The following is a 24,560-nucleotide window of genomic DNA, read 5'->3' on the forward strand; positions in this document are numbered from 1 at the left end:
TAATACATGTGCTTTCGTACTGCGTTAAAAGGAGATGTAGTCTAATCGTAAAAATGGAAACATCTTTTTTCCAACATATACAAACGTCAGGTTAAAACACTATAGTACATGGGTTGAGTCTGCTTGCATTTACTGCCTTGTGTAAATAGTTGCACACATCAAAAAATACAATTTTCTTGGATGTTTCGCAATGTACACTATACAATAAATCACGTGGGAATGCACCAATATTTTTCCTTTTTTCCTAATAAATGTCATGTAAGAAAAGAGATATTCTTTGTTCAAGATTTTCCCCAGCACTGCCTGTTCTATAAGGGGGTGTGACAGAGCCTGAACCTGGAGGACTCATACAGAACACCCCCACAACACACACACACACACACGCACACACAAACACACACACACACACACACTCATACGCATGCACGCACACACACACTCATACGCATGCACGCACACACACACTCATACGCATGCACACACACACACACACACACACGCATACACACACGCACACACACACAAGCACACACAAACGCTTAATAACTTTGTTTAAGAGCTTGTCAGTTTGGGTATAATAATGAGATGCGTCATTTCTGGACGTGGGAGAGTGATGCTTCATACAGAGCATGAAGGCGGAAGCAGTCCAACACTGACTCGCTGAAATGAATCATACGACCTTTGACCTTTTCTCTCCATATCAAAGCCACTGTGATTGGGTCACAGACAGTGAGCAGTGATTCACTCTCCTGTCAATCAGCTGGGACACAGATTGGGGTTTGCAAACTGAGTGTGTGTGTGTGAGTGTGTGTGTGTGTGTGCGTGTGTCACAGCTGTATCACAACACACTAAATGTCCAACCAATCAGAATAAGAGCTCAGATGACCATCTCGCACCTGAACGCCACAGAGGTCACAAACTACACTGATGGAAAAAAAATCTACAAAAAAGAAAAACCAGCAAGATTACTACTGCTCGTGTTGCACAGAATCTGGGCCCCCCGGAAACAGCAGATAGCGGAAGCCCTCAGTTCCCCCCTTCACTGCCTCCTCCATTTTTCAGGAAGTTTCCCCACCGTGACGCAGTGGAACGTTGGAGCGTTGCCAGGGGTTACTGTCACACTGCCACCTCAGAGGAAGCAGAAGAGGCCTCTGGTCCGGAACCTCTGATGATGAGTGACTCTACGGAAACGGAAGCAGGTGACTCTCGCCCCCCCCCCCCCGGCCCAGTGACGTGCGAGGACAGCGATGGTTTATATTTCAGTAACGGTAACCGCGACGCGCTGTCTCGAACCCGAACACGGCTGCCACCCGATGAGAGACGAGCGGAGGAGGAAGGAGGAGGAGGAGGAGGAGGAGGAGGAGGAGGAGGAGGAGGGGGTGACAGATCACACGGCCGTCTTTTAAACACGTTTTAAATCACACGGGGAGCAACCTTTTTCAAACACTGGCTCCCCTTCGCCCAGAAGTTTACATTACAGAAAAAAGACAAAACTCCAGACGGGACACAGACGTAAGAACTCATCCTCTCGGTCCGTCCTGCCATTAATATTAATATTATTCTTTTTTTAAGGAAGGCTCAAAATGATCTGGGTCACATAACGACTGGCACAGCCCAGGGAAGACCATCGCCTAGCAACCAGAAACCAGATACGACATACCCAAACAAACCCAGATCAGGTACAGGGGGCGATTTCCTGACATCAGTCAGTCTGGCGGCTGTCCCTGCGCTCGCTCGTCGGCCCTTTTGATGGCTTTCGCTCAGAAGCTGATGAAGCTGCACAGGGATCAGAAGCTGATGAAGCTGCACAGGGATCAGAAGCTGATGAAGCTGCACAGGGATCAGAAGCTGATGAAGCTGCACAGGGATCAGAAGCTGATGAAGCTGCACAGGGATCAGAAGCTGATGAAGCTGCACAGGGATCAGAAGCTGATGAAGCTGCACAGGGATCAGAAGCTGATGAAGCTGCACAGGGATCAGAAGCTGATGAAGCTGCACAGGCCGCTCGTCTGTGTGCTGCTCAGACAGAGCTCTGTGACGTCCCCCCGCGGCGCTAGCCGGCGTCGGAGAGGCGGACGCTTTGCCCCCACACCGCAGAGACGGGGCCTAACAGCGTGCGCAGACAACTGCAGCCGAATGCGAGCTGCGATCGGTGCTTTCGCTCACTGCAATAACCGGCCACTGTGGACGTGATGCGGCCACACCAACACAGGCTGTGTTCACTCACAGAAGCCCTGCACTGGACATGAGCTCACTGTAACTGCACCTGTGGATTCTGTATTAAAAACACGCATACATGAACACTCTCTCTCTCTCTCTCTCTCTCTCTCTCTCTCACACACACACACACACAGGCAGGCATTCATGCACACACACACATGTACTCACACACAGACACACACACACACTTCTATCAAGCACACACACACACACACACACACAGACGCACACACACACCCACACACACACACACACACGGCCTGTCCCGGAGAGTCCCGCAGCCCGGTGAGTAAGTAAAGATGTGTGTGTTGCTCGTGGAATGCTGGTGTAAGTTGTGTGTGTGTAAGAAAGCGGTCCGTCTGAAAAAGCTGACCTGGCGCGACCCTCACAGTGTAGAAGGGGGACACACAAACAGCTCCGTGGTTCTCACCACGCTGTCTTACGGAACTCCCTTTAAGGGGGGGGGGGGGGGGAACAGCACAGTCCTGTCACCTACAGTATCATTACTGAGCGTGGTGCTAATTAGCTAGTCAGCTTCCTGTGGTTCCTCAGCTGCTGACAGGAAGCCAGTGTACGAACAGAGCGAACCTGTCGGCTCTCATCTGGTCTCTACGGCGACCGTGCGAGAAGTGATGTCATCAGCGTTCCTGATGGGGAGGGGGAGGGGTCAAAAAAAAAAAAGCAAAGCCTGCCACAGAACAGCTTGACCTGGATAACTCCGAACCACAGACCCCCCAACCCTCTGTCCCCCCCGCCCCCCCACCGGCAGGCTCTTTCCTTAGCAACAGGTTCTATTGGTATATCTGTTTTTGAGAGACGTGTTAAAAGTGAACGGTATTCAAATCAGTCATTAACTTTCTTGGAATGATATATATATGATTGATTGACTACCAGGATAGAACTCGCTAAAACATTAGCAACAGAGAGCCAAAGCTGCATCAGCATCACTGCTAGCCCAGCTGTGCACTGGAACAGGAGGATGGTTTGTGTGTGAAACATCAACCGTGGCAAGAAAAAGCTCTTGTTATTGCTTTGACATTGTTCTGGGAGGATCTGGCTCACTTCCTGTTCCTGTATAACAGGATTTGGAGGGGGGTGGGGGTGGGGGTGAGGTGCACTGCCACCTTGGGGACATTTTTGCCAACCTACAGGTCAGTCAGCATGATGATTAGCGGGTCGAAGTGGGCGGAGTTATGGCCACAGCCCCGCCCCCTTCCAAACTGCAGAAACAGGGCTGGGGGGCGGAGTGTCGCATGAGAGAGGGTGAGAGAAACGGGCCAATGGCAGTGTGGCAATGCAGACTATAATCCTTACAGAGTTCTCATCATAAACTGTCATACATATCGGTCTGGTGGAGGAGGTGTGGCCTGGCTGGGGGGGCGTGGTGTTTTTTGGGAGGTGCAGGGCAAAAGGGGGTTCTCCGATGACAGTATGGGGGTTTGCTTGATGTCCTGGGAGAAGGGAGTGGTACTTGTGTGTGAGTCCACCAGTCTCCTGTTTGTGACCTGTTTGTCCATCCGTCTGTCCGTCTGTGAGGGGGGAGGGGAGGGCGGAGGGGGGAGGGGCACCTCGGGCCCCTAGGGGCCCCCGCTGTAGGAGTAGTCGGCCTTGTTGTGCATCACCAGCTTGTTGTCCACGAAGTAGAAGCTGTCGGACTGCGTCTCGTAAGGATGCAGGATCATCTCACGCACTGTGGAAGAAGGAGGAGCAGAGGTCAGCTCCTGTGAGGTCACAATGCCAGAGTTCTGTGTGAGGTCACAATGCCAGGTAACTCTGTGAGGTCACAATGTAGGGTTATACCCCCCCCGCTCCCTGGTTTCTGCTACTTCAAACACCTCCACATTCCCAGAAACTATATAAAAACAGAGCACAGCTTGCATACCCAGGCAATGAATATATTACTCAAGAAGGTGCTCAATCTTTCAGTTTTATGAGAGAAAGAATGTTCTTCTTAATTCAGTTAAAACAGAAGTGAGAATTATTAACATTTCACTCAGATTTTGGGTGGAGCGAGGGATGCTGGGTAGAGCAAGTCTACAAGTCTCAGAGACTGTGTAGAATGGGAGGAGCTACGTGCATTGGGATTGGCCTATTCCACTCTGAATGGAGTGGGAGGAGCTAAGAGCAGTGGGAGGGGCTCGGTGCAGCGAGCTGTACGCGCGGGACCGGGTTGGGGGCGGGGCTTACTGATGTCCTCGGATAAGGGCGGGAACTCGTAGATGTGCTCGCAGGTGTTCTTGCTGCTGGGGATGCAGAAGCCGAACTCGAAGTCGAAGCTCTTCAGCAGCTGCTCGCGGAAGTAGTGCCGCTCGATCATACGGAAGTTATTGATGGGCATGTCCCCGACCGTGAACTCCACGCTGTCCGCGAAACGGGAAACACAAAACACACAAAACTCAAATGAGAAGAACCATACGGTCCATTTCTTAGCTTAACCCAGTTTGCTGTTTGCTGTCTAGTTATCGAGCAGAGACTTTAAGTCAAGGTGACTCATAGCCAGAGCGTTTAACATGGCGAGCAAACACCGGCTTCACGTTAGCGTTAGCCTAGCCTAGCCATGTCATCCATTTAAACAGAAACAAGTGTGGAAAAAAAGAAGATCACCCCCATTTATCATGAACACATCACGGACCGTGACGCGACTCCTGTTTCTGTCACGCTGTAAATTAAATCAGTTTAGCGCTGATGGTGATATCTCAGAGGAGATGAGAGAGAGAGAGAGGGAGGGACAGAGGGAGAGTGGGTGAGCAAGCTGCATCTGGGCGGGGGGGGGGGGGGCAACACCCCACGGCAGCAGCTGCAGCTCCCGTCAGGCCGACAGCCCTGCCCCGCCTCTCACAAGGAGATGAAAGGATGGAAGAGAGAGGAGTGCCTTCCTCATCAATATTCATGAGGGCCTGGCTGCACAAGCACAAGTCAGATTAGGAGGAGCTAGGTAGAATGGGTGGGGCTAGAGACAGCATGAGCCAAAAGTGCTCGAGTGGAGTGGGAGGGGCTCAGTCGAGTGGGAGGGGCTAGATCGAGTGGGAGGGGCAATGTAGAGTGGGCATGGCGGAGTGTAGGGGCAGGGGCTAGATAGAGTGGGAGGGGCTGAGTGTAGTGGGAGGGGCTTGAGACAGTGTGAGTCACAGAAGATGGAGTTGAGTGGGAAGGGCTCAGCAGAGTAGGAGGGGCTGAACTTAGTGGGAGGGGCTTTACAGAGTGGGAGGGGCCTGCTGTAGCGAGCCGACGGGATTGGCCGAGACTTACGTGGCTCCGACCTGGCGCAGCCGCAGGAAGGCGGGGGTGAACTGGTAGCGCACGAAGCGGCCGGCGTTGGGGTCCAGGTCCCGCTTCTCCCCGGACTTATCTGGGGTGGGGGGGTGGGGGGGGCAGTGCCACGCGGTACGCCATCAATATTACATCATTACATGTTACATTAAAAAAAAACATTACGTCACTGTCTGTCAAACCAAGTAACATTACATCCCTGGAGAATGCTATATGAACATTTTAAGTTCATTATGACGATGGTTATTATCATTATTATAAAGGTTATGAGGTTCTGGTGGGAGTGTGAGATGGGAGAATTCATGTGAGGCAGATGGGGGATTATGGGGGATGGGGCGGAGTAGGGGGTGGTGGGGGGTAGTGTGGGGTGAGGTGAGGTGAGGTGGGAGGGCTCACCAGTTGCTGGGGGTTTGGTAATCTCGAATAACACCGTCCCCGTCTCCATGTCCCGAATCTTAAACCTAGTGAAGTCGATGTTGTACACGTTCTCCTCCGGACCGCACAGGTAATCTGCAGACAAGAAACAAGAAAGAGAACTCAAACACACTGTGACCCAGCGTGTGTGTGTGTGTGTGTGTGTGTGTGTGTGCACATGCAGGTATAAAGCAGTTTAAAAGCCTGCTGCATAATTCTGTGTGTTACAGGAGAGATGTGTGATCCCTGCTGACGGACACACAGACCAGAGCGCTATTTTTACCCTTTAATCCCCCCCCTGCTGCCCCCCCCGCTGCCCCCCCACCCCCAAGCACAGAAGTGACACAGCAGATCACCGCACGCTGTCTGGCGCTAACATGCCGCTGACGGCGGCTTAGCATCCCCCCCACCCTCACACCCCCCGTCCCCCACCCCCACAACCCCACCCTCACACCCCCTCCCCCACCCCCACAACCCCACCCTCGCCCCAGCATAGCGTACAGTTCACCCTGCATCTCAAACGGTCATTTTACCCTCCACCCCTCCAAAAAAAAAAAACCTCCAACAAACGTCATTTTCAATTTCCCTTGCCAGGGACAGGTGCATGCTGGGTAGCCGCTAATGGCTGTATTCCAGCATGCACTGCTGAGACCCCCCCCGCCCCCCCCTCAGGGTCACGGGGGCCGGAGGAGGTGAGACACGTGGAGCGTGTCCTGAGTGGGCCCAGCTCTGGCCCCGCCCCCTCGTGCTTTGCCCCGCCCCCTTGTGAGATTAGGCCTAAAGAGGCTTACGCCTGCCTCAGAGTCAGGAGGGAGGGAGGGAGGGAGGGGCAGACCAGGCCACCATCATCGCCGTGGAAACCACCCCAACTGACGTAACTGCCACGGCTTTCACACTCCAAGCCAGCGTTGCCATGGAAACCGCCATAGCTGTCATAACTGCCATAACTGCAGAGTCTTCTCACCCTAAAACCGTTTCTGATCCCCTGAGGCCATCCTGCAGGTCAGAGCAGGTATTCCCACTGTCCCATCTGAGACTCCGCCCCTCATTCAGAAATGAGCCAATATGAAATTAAAATGCTTCTTTATCCCGCGCCAAACAGCTGCCCAACATGCCCTGTCACTAATGCAGCGTGTAAGCCGTGTGTAAGCAGTGTGCAAGCAGTGTGTAAGCAGTGTGTAAGCCGTGTGTAAGCAGTGTGTATGCAGTGTGTATGCAGTGTGTAAGCAGTGTGTAAGCAGTGTGTAAGCAGTGTGTATGCAGTGTGTAGCAGTGTGTATGCATGTGTGTATGCAGTGTGTAAGACAGGTATAACGGGAACAATCGTTGTGTAACAGTGTGCAAGCAGTGTGTATGCAGTGTGTGCCTGTGTAATGCAGTGTGTACCTGTTCAGTTGTACTCAGTGTGTATGCAGTGTGTAAGCAGTGTGTATGCAGTGTGTATGCAGTGTGTAAGCCGTGTGTAAGCAGTGTGTATGCAGTGTGTAAGCAGTGTGTAAGCGTGTGTAGCAGTGTGTAGATGCAGTGTGTAAGCAGTGTGAAGCAGTGTGTAGCAGTGTGTATGCAGTGTGTATGCAGTGTGTAAGCAGTGTGAAGCAGTGTGTAAGCAGTGTGTATGCAGTGTGTAAGCAGTGTGTAGCAGTTGTAAGCAGTGTGTAAGCAGTGTGTAAGCAGTGTGTAGCATTGTAATGCAGTGTGTAAGCAGTGTGTATGCAGTTTGTAAGCAGTGTGTAAGCAGTGTGTATGCAGTGTGTAAGCAGTGTGTAATGCAGTGTGTAAGCAGTGTGTATGCAGTGTGTAAGCAGTGTGTATGCAGTGTGTAAGCAGTGTGTAAGCAGTGTGTAAGCAGTGTGTATGCAGTGTGTAAGCAGTGTGTATGCAGTGTGTAAGCAGTGTGTAAGCAGTGTGTATGCAGTGTGTAAGCAGTGTGTATGCAGTGTGTAAGCAGTGTGTAAGCAGTGTGTATGCAGTGTGTATGCAGTGTGTAAGCAGTGTGTAAGCAGTGTGTAAGCAGTGTGGCGTTGGCTGCCCTGAGTCTCGTGTGATTTCGGTCACTGTCGGGTAAAGCAGTGAGAGAGTCGACACGACAGCGGATACACCACCAAACGGGAACAATCCGGATTCCCCTCTCTCCCCGGCAACAGTTGCCAGGGCGGTTTCTGTCTGAGTGCTTCACTTCTCTATGACTGCAGCATGCCACCCCTGTCACCTTTACAGAAACACTGTCACTTACAGTAAATGCGTCGCTAGCTGCCCCTGGGCAGACACACCCACCAAAAACGGAAGCCAATGTATCAGGGGCTGGTACTAAAACGCTGTGAAACTTCTACAGCAGACGCAGAATTCAGAGAAGATGCTCTTCGGCGAAACAGGAGCTGACGTCTGGCCCCGAGAGGCCTGTGCAGAAGGCCAGAGACTTTTTAACACATTAAAAACACAAAAGAGAACATTAGCCTTCCCCCTCGTTCCACAGTACAGACTGCTACGAGCCTTAGCGGTTAGCAACACTTGTGCGATCAGATTCTCACACCAACCCCCATTCCCCGTCACAGCCACCACCACCACCCCCCCCCACCACCCTCATAGCCTTTGTTCCTCTCATTATGTCATGGTCCCCACGAGGTTCTGGTCCCCACGAGATTCAGGTCCCCACAAGGTTCTGGTCCCCACGAGTTTCACACATTCAGTGTGAGTCCCCCTGCAGACACACTGCTCCCTCCACAGGGTGCAAACTGCTGCCCCAGACACTTAAAAAATCATTTTAATACTCTTTCATAAGCCATTTACATTCCGCATTTACTATTAGATCGGTACCTGTAATATTCATAACAACATAAATTACCCGGCCTTCTGTGCTCACACAGGCAGGCAATACATAATAAATCTAAATTAATAAAAACAACAAAAACAAAACAGCAAACACACATTATTGAGCATATGCAGGCCTTCACTGTCCTCATATAAGGACACTACTAATACTAGTACTAATAATAATTATTATTGTTATTATTATAATTATTATGAACACAAGCATGAGATGCTCTTGTCTTAGCAGGGCTTCTGCGATATGTTTGTTTTTCTGAATTCTGTCTGGGAGGTTAGGGAGCCAGGTTTGAGCACCGAAGGGAGGGGGGGGGCGGGGGTTCAGGTTCAAACCCCCAGGTGTGTGTGTGTGTGTGTGTTGGGGGGGGCTCCTGCTGTCCCCCTGGGCTGAGGTCTCTAAGCTCTGCTCCTTTTGTTAAATATCTCTTTATGCGCGACAGGATAATGACAGGGCCTGTGCCACATAAGAGCCTCACACCTCCACAGTGTGGAACTGTGAGGGACCGCAAACCACTTCCTGTTTTCCACTCACCCACAAGCAGCAGCAACCAGACAAGAGGGCTTTTAAAAAACCCAACTTTATCAGTCGTCAGACAGACGAGACACCGACACGCTACAAAGAGCCAGATGAGCATGTGCGATGTAAAGGGGATGGGGTGGGAACTCCATGTCATCAGCTGAGCTACTGAATAAGCACCAGCATGCAGTGCTGCCACAGCAGGATGCAGGGGTCTATTTTAGCACGGGCGTGTTTCGTGCGAAAGACTGCGTGAGCCTGTGGGTGCACACCAGTGCTGACGACAGCCAGAGAAAGAGAGAGATAGAGAGAGACAGAGAGAGAGAAAGGGGGATAAGGAAGGAGAGAGAGAGAAAAGAAAAAACAACAGAGCCCTCTGTGAAAAAGGAGTGTGGCAGCTCCCTATGGGGGGTGCAGAGAGGTATTATTTCCATGGGGGGGTCTCTACCTACCCCCCACCCCAGCCCCCACCCCACCCCCCACCTGGGAACCCAGCTCTCTCTCACCAAGGCATCATTTGTATCCATGACAACCACAGGCTGTGTGTCGGCTCCTGTTACCCTGGCGACGTCCCTGGTACCCATCAGTCCATCCCTCCACAGACCGAGGAATCCCCAGATATACCAAACCCCCCACGCCCCCCGCCCCCCATGGGGGTACCCATGAGATTAAGCCACAGGAGCCATATCACATAAAAACCTGCTCCACTCGAGACCATGAAATACAAGCACTCATAGGGCAACTAGATGGAAAGCCATGTACTGTAAGCACACACACACACACACACACACACACACACACACTCACACACACACACTCACACACAGACACACAGACACAGACACAGACACGCACGCACACACACATACACACACACACACTATACACACACACTCACACACACACACACACACACACGGCTAAGAGACCAAAAGGTGACAACGCTCTCCTCCGAGCCTACAACACTCCCCCCCGCTCGATAAACACAAGGGTGCCAAAACGCCCAGGAGAGGAGACGCGCTTGCAGGTCGGACCGCGGAGCTCAGATCCAGCGGTCCTGTATCCGTGCCGACGGCAGGGCCCCAGGTGCGGCTGGACCAGGATCATTTGCACCGAAGATGAGAAGCGTGGTAATCGATTCCAACTGAAGTTCATATTCAAATGGATTCCCCCCCCCCGCCCCCTTCCTCAGTCTACCTCTAATTTGGTTGTGCCTGGTATTGTTTCGGTCAGTTTCTATTAAATCACGGCAGTTTCTGTTGAAATTTTCACATTTTCTCATCTTATCAACACGATTATCGATGATTGCAGGTGTCATCACGAGCAGCAGCTCTGAGAACAGCTGTGTGTTCAGCATTACTCCGAACGTGGTTCTCTCACTACCGCAACTCGCCTTCACCTCAACATGCATCGCAGCAGCCTGCTCCACCAGCAGCCAGCCCGCACTACGAGCAGCACAGCTCGTGCTAGATCACGCCGTACTCCCGCACACACCCTGCTCTACCCCTCCCCGCGCACCCAGCACTTCCGCCTTCACCCTCATTTACACAGCAGCAACGCCCTGCACTACCCAGCAGCTCACGCCCTGCACTACCCAGCAGCTCACACCCTGCACTACCCAGCAGCTCACACCCTGCACTACCCAGCAGCTCACGCCCTGCGCTACCCAGCAGCTCACACCCTGCACTACCCAGCAGCTCACCCTGCACTACCCAGCAGCTCACACCTCACTACCAGCAGCTCACGCCCTGCACTACCCAGCAGCCACACCCTGCACTACCCAGCAGCTCACACCCTGCACTACCCAGCAGCCACACCCTGCCTACCCAGCAGCTCACCCTGCACTACCAGCAGCACACACCCTGCGCTACCCAGCAGCTCCATACGCCTGCACTACCCAGCTCACGCCTGCACTACCACAGCTCACACTCCTACCAGCATCACCCTGCACTACCCAGCAGCTCACACCCTGCACTACCCAGCAGCTCACACCCTGCACTACCCAGCAGCACACACCCTGCGCTACCCAGCAGCTCACACCCTGCACTACCCAGCAGCACACACCCTGCGCTACCCAGCAACACACGCCCTGCGCTACCCAGCAGCTCACGCCCTGCGCTACCCAGCAGCCCACACCCTGCACTACCCAGCAGCACACGCCCTGCGCTACCCAGCAGACGCCTCCATGATTTCTACCACATTACTAAAAGAGGAACTGAAAACAAAGGACGACAACTTAAGAAGACCCCTCATTTTGTTTCCTCTTAAAAAACGATTTACTCTTTGTTCGTGTCCAAAAACAAAAAGGCCTTTGATTAAAAAACACAGTGCAGCAATGCACTATGGGACTTTTTGCTCGCCTTTTGAAGAGGCAGCTGCCAGTTGTTTGATATCTGGTAGTGAGGTTCTAACAGCAGGTGATTTGACCCAACGCATTTATTTAAATGCAAATACCCGACTGCAGACAGATCTACCGTGAAAGCCGTCAACAGGCCTTCAGAACAGGGGACTCTGGGCCCAACGTGCAAAGGACACTAAGTGAGACATATATTTCATTTCCTGTCATCCATTTCGAGGTCATGTTCTCTCTCCAGTGGAGGTTTCCCTTTTCAGTGGAAAATTTTTCATTTTTAGTTTACATGTAGCCGGGTCAGTGCCAGGTCAGTTCCACTGCATGACGTTTGCCCCGTGCCGGATAAATTTAGCATTCTGCTTTACTCGTTCTAGAGTCCATTAAAACCTTCCACTCTGCCCAACAGGTCACCCAAACAGGGCACATGGTGGTGAATAAACATGTGGTACGGTCCGTATGGTTGGGTCGCCTCCCCCCCCCCCGTGCACTTGGGAAGTGGTTCGATCCCACGCCATGGCACCTTCTGAGCTGTGAGGCCTTCTCTATCTGTAACCCTCTCTGCTTTCTCCCTGTCTTGGCCAAGCAGAAAAGCAGGATGGGGGGTATGGGGGGGGTCTGTAAATGATAATCTTTTAAATGCCATTAATTGTGCGTCAGCGACATCCCACACAACTTCAGCCACGCCGAGGACAGGCCCCGCCCACTCGGTCCTTTGTGATGGAGAAAATAAGCATGAGCACAAAGAGAGGCCTCTTTCACAGCACAAACACATACAGCAGCGCTAAGCCCAACACTGTCTCACAGGGCTACAGCTACAGCACTGTGCTGCCAAACACACACTTCACTCTTTCAGCAGAGTTGCTTCCTAACAGGAACTCCATAGTTAGAACAGGAAGCAGATGCTGAAAGATCCCACTGTCTGATCAACCACCTCACTGTCTTTCACACACTGATTTGGTCACACACACACACACACACACACACACACACACATACACACACATACACAAACATGCATTGCACACACACACAAACACTCACACACACACACACACACACACACACACACGCATTGCACACACACACACACACACACACACGCACACACACACACACGCACACATACACACACTAACTCTCTCACAGAATGGACTAGCGCTCTCTTCCTCGGTCACGCGCGTGATCACACGCACACCCTGTTCCTCTCTTGTCTGCCGGAGCCTTGTGCCAGAGGCCCACGGTCTGAAAGAGCGCTTCGCCTGGCGCTGCCTGCTGCCTCGAACCCGTGCGTTTTAAAGACGGTCGCAGCTGAGCGGGCCGACGTGCGTCTGCACCCCTCGGACGGGGACTGCGGTTCGCCGAGGAGAAACAGGATGCGCAGGACTGCGCATCTCCGCCACAGGAAGGAGCGCAGTCTTCAGCAGCCGACAGCTCAGAATCAGAGAGCAAAATACCCACAATGCCTCATTACACAGGCGCGATTACACGGATCAAATAATAATCTACATAATATTTAATTTTACATTATATGACCGCGGATCAAGGAAACAACCCAAGACACACTGCACATTACTAAACATCTGTCTTTAAAAGAAATACGTAAGTGAATAGTAATTCCTCCTCCCTTCTGCTGTATCTATGAACATTCTAGAACCGGGATTCTAGAACCCTCCCGTCTGAAGGAAGATGGAAGCTGACCGGCAGAGTCCGGCAGAGCCTGGAGCAGCACACGCCATTCCCCTGCTGCATGTCTCATCCCTCTATCCCTCTCTCCCTCTGTCTCTCCCTCTCATCCCTCTGTCTGTGTCTCTCCCTCCCTCTCTCTCGCGATTCCCCTACAGCATCTCATCCCTCTCTCCATCTGTCTCTCTCTGTCACTGTCTCTCTCCCTCTCCCTCCCTCTGTCTCTCTCTCTCTCCCTCTGTTGCTCTCTCTCTGTCTCCCTCGCTCTCTCTCAGAAAAGCAGGACAGACTGAAGACCACACAGTCACTTTTCGGGGGGGGGGGGTTGTTGGGGACAGGTTGTTATATCTGTTCCTGTTATATCCTTTAAGTTAGAGCACAATAAAATATGGCTTACCTCATGCATGCGAAAGGCCCTCTGTGAATGTGATTGGCTGACTGGCTGATTGACGGATTGACTGACCAGTCCTGCGATGCACTGCCGCAGACAGATGACCACGCCCCCCCCCCTTCCCCCCTTCCCCCACAGAGACACAGAGTATGCAAACACTCCCACTCAGCCACAGAGGATGTTAAATGTCAGCCTTCTCCATGAGCGTTTTCTCTGACTGCGGACGTGGCCGCTGAGGCGCCCGCCCGTCCGCCAGGCCGAGCCGTGATGCAGCGCGGTAATGACCGCCGTGTTCCGCCGACCCGCGCGCTCGAACGCGAGGCGGACCGCCCCAGGCGTGAGATCACACACGCCACTCAGGCCACGAGCGCACGCTGTTCTCTGTGAGATTCCGGGCTACTGTATCTGATCAAACTCCACCTCCTTCCCTCGAGTAGGTTTCCCGTTCCACTGGTAACTAGTTTAAATTACTACTTGTCAGTGGCCATGTTTTTGTCCTGTTTTTAATTTGGAATGACCCATTGCCGCCAAAATCAGCCATCAGTTTGGGGGGGGTGGGGTGGGGGTGGGGGCAGACTGTCATGCATGTGTCCCCCAAAACACGCATGTAGCCAGTGGCCGTGCTGCACGGCCCCTGCGTCTGAGAGAGAGAGAGACAGCTCATACGCAGCTGACAGACAGACCGACAGACAAAGACTACAGACACAATACCGACAGACTACAGACAGAATGCAGACAGACTATAGACAGACTACAGAGATACTGCAGACAGATTACAGACAGTCTACTGACACAGACTACAGACACAATGCAGATAGACTACAGTCTACAGACACAGACTACAGACAGACCACAGGCACAGACTACAGACAGACTGCCGCAGCAGTCCTGAGGCCGAAGCTCATTCAGCCCAGGCCTTGATCCCTGATTCGCTCCTTTTGTCGCCCGGGCCCGGCCAATCGTGCGAAGCGCAGCCGCGCTCCTGAGGCAGCCCGTAGGCGAGCGGTAATCTGCAGGTGCAGAGACAGCGGTGAGACGCGGCGTCTCCTAACGCCACTCAGAGACAGGAAGTGAGCGCGGCGAACGGGGCGGCTCATCTGGCGTGCTAGCGTGCGTGTGGTGTGCAGGGGGGGGGAAGGGGGGCCTTATCGCACATATACCAGTCGCCCCCACCACTCACAGAACCACTTCACTTCCTTTGACACTATCGTCACCTAGCAACATGGCTCAGTATACCCCTGGAGGACTTTGGCCCTGGTCCACACCCTCTCCAGCTGATGATGGAATCCACAGGGGCTGGGTAGGGGGGGGGGGGGGGGCGGGCGGTCACTCTGTAACCCTGGGCAACATTAAAAAAATATGAGCTAATCACTTGTGCCTCTCCAAAAACCCTTCACAGCCGCTTGGAACTGGAACTGCAGATATGGAACACTCTGGGAGAGATTACGAGCTACTGCTTACTGATGTCTGCGGCAGGGCAGAGAGCAGTGTGTGTGTGAGTGTGTGTGTGTGTGTGCGTGTGTGTGTGTGTGTGTGTGTGTGTGTATGTGGTGTGTGTGTGAGTGTGTGTGTGTGTGTGGTCTGTGTGGATGTGTGTGTGTGTGTTTGTGTGTGTGTGTGTGTGTGTGGTGATGTGTGTGTGTGTGTGTGTGCGTGTGTGTGAGTGTGTGAGTGTGTGCGGTGTGTGGTGGTGTGTGAGGTGTGTGTGTGTGTGTGTGTGTGTGTGAGTGTGTGGTGTGTGTGTAGTGTGCGTGTGTGTGTGTGTGTGTAGTGTGTGTGTGTGTGTGTGTGTGTGTGTGTGTGTGTGTGTGTGTGTGTGAGTGTGTGATGTGTGTGTGTGGTGTGTGTAGTGTGTGTGTGTGTGAGTGTGTGTGTGTGTAGTGTGTGTGAGTGTGTGTGGTGTGTGTGATGTGGCTGTGTGTGTGTGTGTGGTCATGTGGGCGTGTGTGTGAGTGTGTGTGTGTGTGTGCGTTGTGTGGTGTGTGTGTGTGTGACGTGTGCGTGTGGTAGTGTGTGTATGTGTGTGTGTGTGTGTGTATGTGTGTGGTGTGTGTGTGTGTGTGCGTTGGAGGGGTGAGTGGAGGGTGGACGTGTGCGTGTTAGTGGGATGTGTCAGTGTTTGCATTGTGGTTTGGTGTGTTGTGTGCGAGTGCAATCAATGAGCCTCTTGCTACGTGTGCGGCCGTGCTGATGGTCTCTGAGGCCAGTGCAGTCGTGGTCCGCGTGACGGTGGGTGAGGAGGGAGGGAGACTGGCATTAGGTGCTATCCGCTTATCTGTTTGGTGTTCAGCCAATCTCCCGCTACAGCGTCGATTGAGGCCACGCAGTCACTGGCCGCACTGACAGAGGCCTGTTCCTGCACCGAGATTGCCCTGCCTAGCACCAGAGGCCTCAGGCCGCACTCCAGAGGCCTGTCCTGCCTCAGTCTGTCTCCCCCGTCTGCAGCCTAAACGCCGGAGATTTTAACTGTTCAGCCGGCCTCCAGTTTAAACGCCGCGTCGCGGGTCACCTGCTCCTCACGCATGAGAACACATCCGGAATTCAACACCGCCGCACTCATTTCACAAGGCACTGCTTAGAATTACAGGAACTGCACCTAGCTGTGGTTAAACCCACAGTTTTTCTACTGCAGAGCACCATTCTGTCTCAGGCCCATGCAAATCCTGCTGTTCCCCCATTGTCTCTGTCTCTCTCTGTATCTCTCTCTCCCTCTCTGTCTGTGTGTCTCTCTCTCTCCCTCAGTGTCTCTGTTTATTCGTATTGCAACACACATCGAAACAGCATTTATTTACATTCTAGTGGAGCAGCTGCCCCCGCCTCTCCAGATACATGAGTTCTTTCTCAAATTGACGAAAATAGTTGTCAGACAGCATTTCGTATTTTGAGGAAGACAACAGGAGCCGTGTCTCTCCCTCCATCCCCTGCAGCTGACAATGACTGTGCGGTTTAAAAAAACCAGACTGGAGCCATCTAAAAAAGATCAGCTTTTTACCACCGCAAGACTGTGGAAGTTTAGTTTATCTTTCCCAGTTTGATCTTTTCTAAGCTGATGTCAGTTTTAGCCTGTTAAGGCGTAAGATCAGAAGCCTGCTGTCAGACATGCAATTCACCTTTCGGCCGTTCTCAGCCATGAGAAGCTTCAGAGCGCTCGGCCAGCAAAGCCTGGAGAAAAGACAGGGTAAGAACTAGGGGGTGGCCATTGGAGGTGTGAATGTGTGTGAGTGTGTGTGTCAGCGGAGGTGTGTCAGTGTGTGTCTGTGTGTGAGTGTGTGTGTCAGAGGAGGTGTGTCAGTGTGTGTCTGCATAAAATATGCAGAGGATGCAGGCTGAAGTCCAGGCTGGGGCACTGCTGTTGACCCAGGCAGTAAGCCGCCAGTTGGGCAGGCTGATATGGAGGGGACAGCACTGTCCAGCAGGGGTCGCTGGTGAGCAATTCCCCCCCCCCTTTGGGGAACGTCGACTCACACACACAGGGTCCAGATTGGGGGGTTTGCAGGACGAGCCGACCAAACCTCTCCGATGAAAAACGCAGCCTGCTAGACGAGCACAGCCGCTAAAAGACCTAGCGCGCGATGTTCAGCTCCTTCGCCGAGTTCCGCGTCTCAGCCGCCGCGGCGGTCTCCGCCCCCCTCTCGGGTTCTGTTGCCGGGGGTGACGCGTGAGCGCGAATGCGGTTGACGCATTTTACAGTCTGGCGCCGCGGAGACGATCGCTCACAGGCCCAGCGGCGCGGACAGACGAGCGGTTTTATCAATGAGATTAAAAAATCTGACTCAACTCTCCAAGCGCAGGAAGAGAGATTTTTATTTATTTATTTGTTTGTTTTATAACTGCATACTCGCTCAAACAAATGCATTTCGTTCACTTGTATCGTTTGGTTGCTTTCATTCCGCTGAGCGAATGACGAAAAGCGAAACGAAAGCATCGCCTCTGGAATAAAATGATGGACAGAGAGATCGAAATGAGAGAAAGCCCCCCCCCCCCCATCACAGTTCATCTCCCTAAATCCTCCTCAGTGCTCCCCACATGGGAGCGAAATCCATTTTATCAGGCGGAGGACGGGAGCTGAAATACTCGCTCGGCCTCGCGGACGGAGAGAGAGAGAGAGAGAGGGAGAGAGAGAGAGGGGGGGGGGAGGGGTCTCCAGGTCCCGGCCTCCTCCCGGCTCACGCTAAAGCCGTTCCGCCCCGTTTCCCCTGGGGGGGGGGGGGGGCGGGGGGGGCTGCGGCTCGCTCTCTCGGCACATCGTGCGGGCGAGAGATAAGAGCGCCTAATAATGACAACGCGAGAACGCGCCCGCTAGAAATCAGCGAGCCGCTCTGTCAAAATAAAAGCGATTTAATAAGAAATAATTTAGGACGCGCACATCGCCAGAGCATGCCGGCGCACATTTGAGCGTCCTCCTCTTCTCCTGACGGGACGGGACGGGACTGGATGGGACAGGACGGGACGGGTCGGGTCGGGACAGGGGCTCCGGGCGGGTGACTCAGAGTCAGCAGACGGCTTTTTTGGCTCGGCCACGGCGGCCCGTAAGACGCTCCGCCGACGCCAGAGCGCGTTAGCACGTTAGCGTGTTAGCACGTTAGCGCGTTAGCGCGTTAGCGCGTTAGCGTGTTAGCGCGTTAGCGCGTCAGCTCGGGGAAAACGCCGCGCTCTCTCTGCTTCCGGTAAAAGAGGTTTTAAACAAGACCGGCGAGCTGCCTTTCCAATAACCACACAAAGGCTGCAGTACACTCAGGATAATTATCACTGTTATTATTATTACTGAGTAGCTACAGCACACCACTATACAGGAGTATTATTAGTAATAGTAGTATTAGTATTATTTTTATTATGTGCACATGCACTTAATATGGCCTATTTACAATGAAAATAACTTTTATTGAAATGGAATTTATTATTTCACTATTTGCAGTAAAATAGTAAATAAAATCGAATTAAATCATTAAAATACATCAATAAGCTGTGACAAATGTTCAGGTTAAAAAACCATGATGAGATCAGGAGCACTAAATCCAGCGCTGGCCGCTTCGCAAAAGCTCCTACCTGAGCTCCTACTGGCCGTAAATTTAAAGCTGTTGTTTTTTTGTTTGTTTTTTTTAAACCCGAACAAGAGGGCGTCCGCGTCCCGTCTGTGGAGCAGCTGCTCTCGGGCGCCTTCAGCGGAGCAAACAGATCAATTTTAATTAAGGCCCCGTCCCGCGGGCGAAGGCGCAGGCAGGAATTTACAGCCGGACGACCGTAAGGGCTGCAGCCATGTTCCTCTCTCACGGGAAGGCGGCGAGCCAGGCCGAAGGGACAGAGCGAATTCTCACGTATCTGGCCACGCTCCAGCTCAAAGGGAACAGAGACAGAATATCTCACGCTGATCTGGCCCAACGCTCACAGCTCAAGGGAGTCTAGGAGACAGGAATATCTCACGCTGACCTGGCCCAACGCTCACAGCTCAAAGGGAGCAGAGACAGAATATCTCACGCTGACCTGGCCCAACGCTCACAGCTCAAAGGGAACAGAGACAGAATATCTCACGCTGACCTGGCCGAACGCTCACAGCTCAAAGGGAGCAGAGACAGAATATCTCACGCTGACCTGGCGGAACGCTCACAGCTCAAAGGGAACAGAGACAGAATATCTCACGCTGACCTGGCGGAACGCTCACAGCTCAAAGGGAACAGAGACAGAATATCTCACGCTGACCTGGCCGAACGCTCACAGCTCAAAGGGAACAGAGACAGAATATCTCACGCTGACCTGGCGGAACGCTCACAGCTCAAAGGGAACAGAGACAGAGTATCTCACGCTGACCTGGCCGAACGCTCACAGCTCAAAGGGAACAGAGACAGAATATCTCACGCTGACCTGGCGGAACGCTCACAGCTCAAAGGGAACAGAGACAGAATATCTCACGCTGATCTGGCCCAACGCTCACAGCTCAAAGGGAACAGAGACAGAATATCTCACGCTGACCTGGCCCAACGCTCACAGCTCAAAGGGAACAGAGACAGAATATCTCACGCTGACCTGGCCCAACGCTCACAGCTCAAAGGGAACAGAGACAGAATATCTCACGCTGACCTGGCCGAACGCTCACAGCTCAAAGGGAACAGAGACAGAATATCTCACGCTGACCTGGCGGAACGCTCACAGCTCAAAGGGAACAGAGACAGAGTATCTCACGCTGACCTGGCCGAACGCTCACAGCTCAAAGGGAACAGAGACAGAATATCTCACGCTGACCTGGCGGAACGCTCACAGCTCAAAGGGAACAGAGACAGAATATCTCACGCTGATCTGGCCCAACGCTCACAGCTCAAAGGGAACAGAGACAGAATATCTCACGCTGACCTGGCCCAACGCTCACAGCTCAAAGGGAACAGAGACAGGATATCTCACGCTGACCTGGCCCAACGCTCACAGCTCAAAGGGAACAGAGACAGAATATCTCACGCTGACCTGGCCGAACGCTCACAGCTCAAAGGGAACAGAGACAGAATATCTCACGCTGACCTGGCGGAACGCTCACAGCTCAAAGGGAACAGAGACAGAATATCTCACGCTGACCTGGCCGAACGCTCACAGCTCAAAGGGAACAGAGACAGAATATCTCACGCTGACCTGGCCGAACGCTCACAGCTCAAAGGGAACAGAGACAGAATATCTCACGCTGACCTGGCCGAACGCTCACAGCTCAAAGGGAACAGAGACAGAATATCTCACGCTGATCTGGCCCAACGCTCACAGCTCAAAGGGAACAGAGACAGAATATCTCACGCTGACCTGGCCGAACGCTCACAGCTCAAAGGGAACAGAGACAGAATATCTCACGCTGACCTGGCCGAACGCTCACAGCTCAAAGGGAACAGAGACAGAATATCTCACGCTGATCTGGCGGAACGCTCACAGCTCAAGCGGAAGCTCGGAGACCGGGCGGTGTGCGTGAGGGGACCGTGTTTTCCGCACGCGCTCAGAACCGCTCGGCCCGAACGTGCGCTTCTCGAACCCGGGTCAGGCGCAGGGGGGGGCGCGGAGACTGTTCTGGGTCTGGGCGGAGTGGCGCTCGACCGTGAAATCCAGCGATCTGCTCTCTCTTCGAATACCCGCTCTACTCCACAGCCGAACGCCAGAGGCCTTCCGGAGGCTGGGGTCGACATCCTGGCTCTCTGAACGCTCCCCCAAAGAGAGAGAGAGAGAGAGAGAGGGAGAGGGAGGGACAGAGGGAGAGAGAGAGGGAGATGAGAGAGAGAGAGTGAGAGAGAGAAAGAGAGCACATGTGGCTGTCTGTCCCCATCGATGCCAGCCAGCGCCCTTGGGCATATTATTCCGGAAAGTTCTGCGCACACAGCCACCGGACGAGTTCCGGAATCCTCGACCAACACAGCGACTTCATTAATCTCGGTGATCAGAATAGAAAGGTCAGAGGTCAAGTTGTGCTTTATCCGGCGCCCAAGGTCTGACCCCGCCCACCACCACACATAGTGGGTGGGGTCAGGTGTTGCTAAGCAACGCCTACCCAAGGCAAAAAGCTTGGCAACTGAACTCCTATGTCCGTCTGTCTGTCTGTTCCTCTGTCCAACTTCCTCTCTGAGCTTTCTGTTCTGCCATCAGGCAAGTTCTACACAGACCTCGAGTCACTAAAATCCCAAAATCCGGATGAATTGTTGACTTGGGGGTGTGGGGGTGTGGGTGTGAGGGTTTAGAGTGTATCAATTGTCAAGTGCCCCAAATACGCAAGTCACATTTCAGTTTGAAAATGCGATAATTCTGCCGACTTCTGGGTTTCAATTTCACCAAATCCAGCGTGAAAGCTGCTGAACAGCCCAGAGCGGCCGCATGACATTTCTGCAGTCGGAACGCCAGCGTGTGATTGGTCCACAGTGAGCGAGTCTGTGGCCTGATCTACGAGACCCGTCTGTCCTCCTGTCCTCCTGTCCTGCCGTGGGTCCCTCCCAGCCGGGTAAAAACACAAAAAACGCAAATTGGTTTTTTTTTATTGTTATTATTATTATTCACAGTACTAAGTTGTTTTGATGATTTTTATTTGTTGGAAGCATTAACACTGCTATGTAACCATCATCATTATTGCATCACAATTGTTATGACATTAAGAAGCACTGCTGTTATTACACAACCATTATGACATCACAATAATGATGGTTATTATCACTGAGGTCTCCTGTCCTGTACGGTAGGACGTTCGGTGTTGTACTGTAAAACACTGTGGAATGTAAATACCTTTCATAGCCCCTCCTCCCCGGTGAGGTCACCCAGCCCAGCACTTAATCAGATTTCACCTGCTGCCGTCTGACACTCCTGAAACTCCTCCCTCTCCCCCATCCCCCGCCCGCACCCCCCCCCCCATCATCATCCCTCTCTCTGTACACTCCTTTCCACTGGCTACCCAAACTACTGGCTAGGAGGCACACAAAGGAACAGCAAACCGGAAAAACCAAACAATTAACAATGCAGGCAAATGTGAGCGTGTGTAAATTACACAGACAACCGTACCCACACTAACATATGCACTGTATAAACACCTTCATTTCAGAGCTTAAATCATTAGCTGAACTGTCTTGTACATCTTCCCTGATTCCTCAATGTCTACTTTTTTCTTTTCTTTTTAGTGTTGCTCTCCTCTCAGGCACCAGTGTAAGATTCTGAGGCGCTAGACTGGAAGAAATATGGGTTGTAAATTCCAAATTTGTGTCGCGGAGGAGGGGGGGGTGCAAGGGATGCTGTCTGCCCATCAGCAATGAGAGGCAGTGTCGTTGTCTGTTCTTTGTGTGTGTGTGTGTGTGTGTGTGTGTGTGCGCGCGTGTGTGTGTGCACATACGTGTGGGTGTGCGTGTGTGTGGGCGAGTGAGTGTGTGTGTGTACGTGTGTGTGTCTGTGTGTGTGTGTGCGCGAGTGTGTGTGTGTGTCTGCGTGTGTGTATACGTGTGTGTATACGTGTGTGCGCACGAGTGTGTGCGTGGATGGGTGTGTGTGGGCACGTGTGCGAGTGTGTGTGTATATGTTTGTGTGAGTGAGTGTGTGCGAGTGCGAGTGTGTGTGTGTGTGTGTGTGTGTGTGTGTTTGTGCATGTGAGTGTGTGTGTGTGTGTGAGTGTGAGTGTGAGTGAGTGTGTGTGTGTGTGTGCGAGTGCGAGTGCGAGTGTGAGAGTATGTGTGTGTGTGTGTGTGTGAGTGTGAGTGAGTGTGTGTGTGTGTGTGCGAGTGCGAGTGCGAGTGTGAGAGTGAGTGTGTGTGTGTGCATGTGAGTGAGTGTGTGTGTGTGTGTGTGTGAGAGAGAGATCCAGGAGACCACCCAGGAGGGCGTCGGTTTCTCCAGCCACTAAAATGAGTTAAATAAGAGACGCTGGGCAGCGGTCAGGCTGCAGAATGTGCGGTTTCTTAAAAGCGCTGAAACTCCACAAGCTTCTGCGAGCGCCTTTAATTTGAAACGCATTTCCCCCGGCTGCATCAAACAGGCAGGAAAACAGCCAGACCGCTGGTAACGGAATCCCAAAAATCTGTTTCAGATCCAATATGGATGCCGTCGCCATGGCAACGGAACACTGCCAGGCTTTTTTTCCCCGGTGCTGTAGAAAGCAGAGCAATGCCAGCCAGCGCCTAACGCAACAGCGCCCAGGTTATTGCCGCGGTAACCCCCCCCCCCCCCGGATGAAAGCGTAATGGTCGTCTGACTCTGAGAAAACAGCGTTACAGTGGTGGAATTCCCCCCCCCACACACACACCCTCCCCACCCCTCGTTTATTTACTGGATTTCCACACAAACGCTCTCTCAGAAAACGGATAAAGGCGGTGGCGGACGGTGGCGGTTCGACCGGACGCTCGACTCCGATAGCCCCCCCCCCCCAGTCTTTGTTCTCCAGGGGCGGGGGAACAGGACTCTCAAACCCGCGCGCTGGAACGTTCCGTCCCCCAGGGGAGCGAGCGAGCGCTCGTCCGTTTGGGCCGGGTGCTCATCCTTCGGTAAATATCCCGCGGGAAGAACAGGCAAAAAAACACACATCCTGTGTAATCTTCATCCCCGGATCAGGCTTCCGGCTAATCAGGTTAATAGTGTTTAACTATAGCACAGAGATCAAAGCACACCATCCCACACAGGTACACAGCAGGTGAGGTGTGTCTGTGTCCAACAGGTGATGTAACGGGTTCCTAATACAGCAGTGTGTCCTGTTGCACTGCTGTTTTTATTTCATTTGTTTGTCACCCTAAAAATCCTCTCGCCTCTGACCTACTCCCACACACTGGCTCCACAGGGCGTCCTGGATGCACTAGGAACACCCTGTTTTTGATCAGTTCACCCAAAAATCTGAAGGTCACCCCGGTCCCCAATCGCAGTCTCCGACCCACAAATTTTTGCGGTACATCCACGATTGGATTTCTGGCACCGCTGCTGCTACCAAATATGAAAATATATCACGTCTGACAGAGAAAAGACATTCATTATCGGCGGCTCAATATAGGCAATTTCACAACAACGTTGTCAGATACATCTCACCGTCACTGTAACTCCCAGAGACAGGCTGAAGGGCATTTAGTAAGAGCCCAACTGCATGCAGCCAGCAGCAGACTGCTTCGTGTCAGATGCGCAGAGAAATGCAGCTGCTCCTTCTGAACGCAGATTTAATGCCCCGTGGATAAATTGCCTCTTTTTTTTTTGATGAGGACGCCAGGGTCCTGAAAAACCGCTGATGAGGTTTACAACCCTTCTGGGGCGTAAAAATCTGCTGAAATCCGTTTAAGCTTCTAAAAAAAAATGCTGTTTGTCATCAAAAGCAGAGACAAGAGACAACAGTAAAAGACCTGGGTTTGAGTGACATCACAATTAGCCTCTGATGTCACATGACCAAGGAAGGTTTGAGTGACATCACAATTAGCCTCTGA

At 52.6% G+C, this 24,560-nt stretch overlaps 1 protein-coding gene across 1 annotated transcript in view; it reads right to left on the reverse strand.

Moving 5' to 3' along the window:
* Positions 1-2,678: 2,678 nt before the first annotated feature.
* The window catches only part of LOC135264151 (protein unc-119 homolog A-like), a 26,016-nt gene continuing 4,134 nt past the window's right edge, over positions 2,679-24,560 (reverse strand). The window contains exons 2-5 of the mRNA XM_064352859.1: positions 5,887-6,000; positions 5,470-5,569; positions 4,408-4,580; positions 2,679-3,910 (exon numbers count right to left, since the gene is read on the reverse strand). Coding sequence (XP_064208929.1) covers positions 3,798-3,910; positions 4,408-4,580; positions 5,470-5,569; positions 5,887-6,000 — 500 coding nt within the window. The 3' untranslated portion in view covers positions 2,679-3,797. The remainder of the gene's footprint in view (positions 3,911-4,407; positions 4,581-5,469; positions 5,570-5,886; positions 6,001-24,560) is intronic.

The sequence above is a fragment of the Anguilla rostrata genome, chromosome 9 (genome assembly GCF_018555375.3).
Source record: "Anguilla rostrata isolate EN2019 chromosome 9, ASM1855537v3, whole genome shotgun sequence".
NCBI classification, from domain to species: domain Eukaryota; kingdom Metazoa; phylum Chordata; class Actinopteri; order Anguilliformes; family Anguillidae; genus Anguilla; species Anguilla rostrata.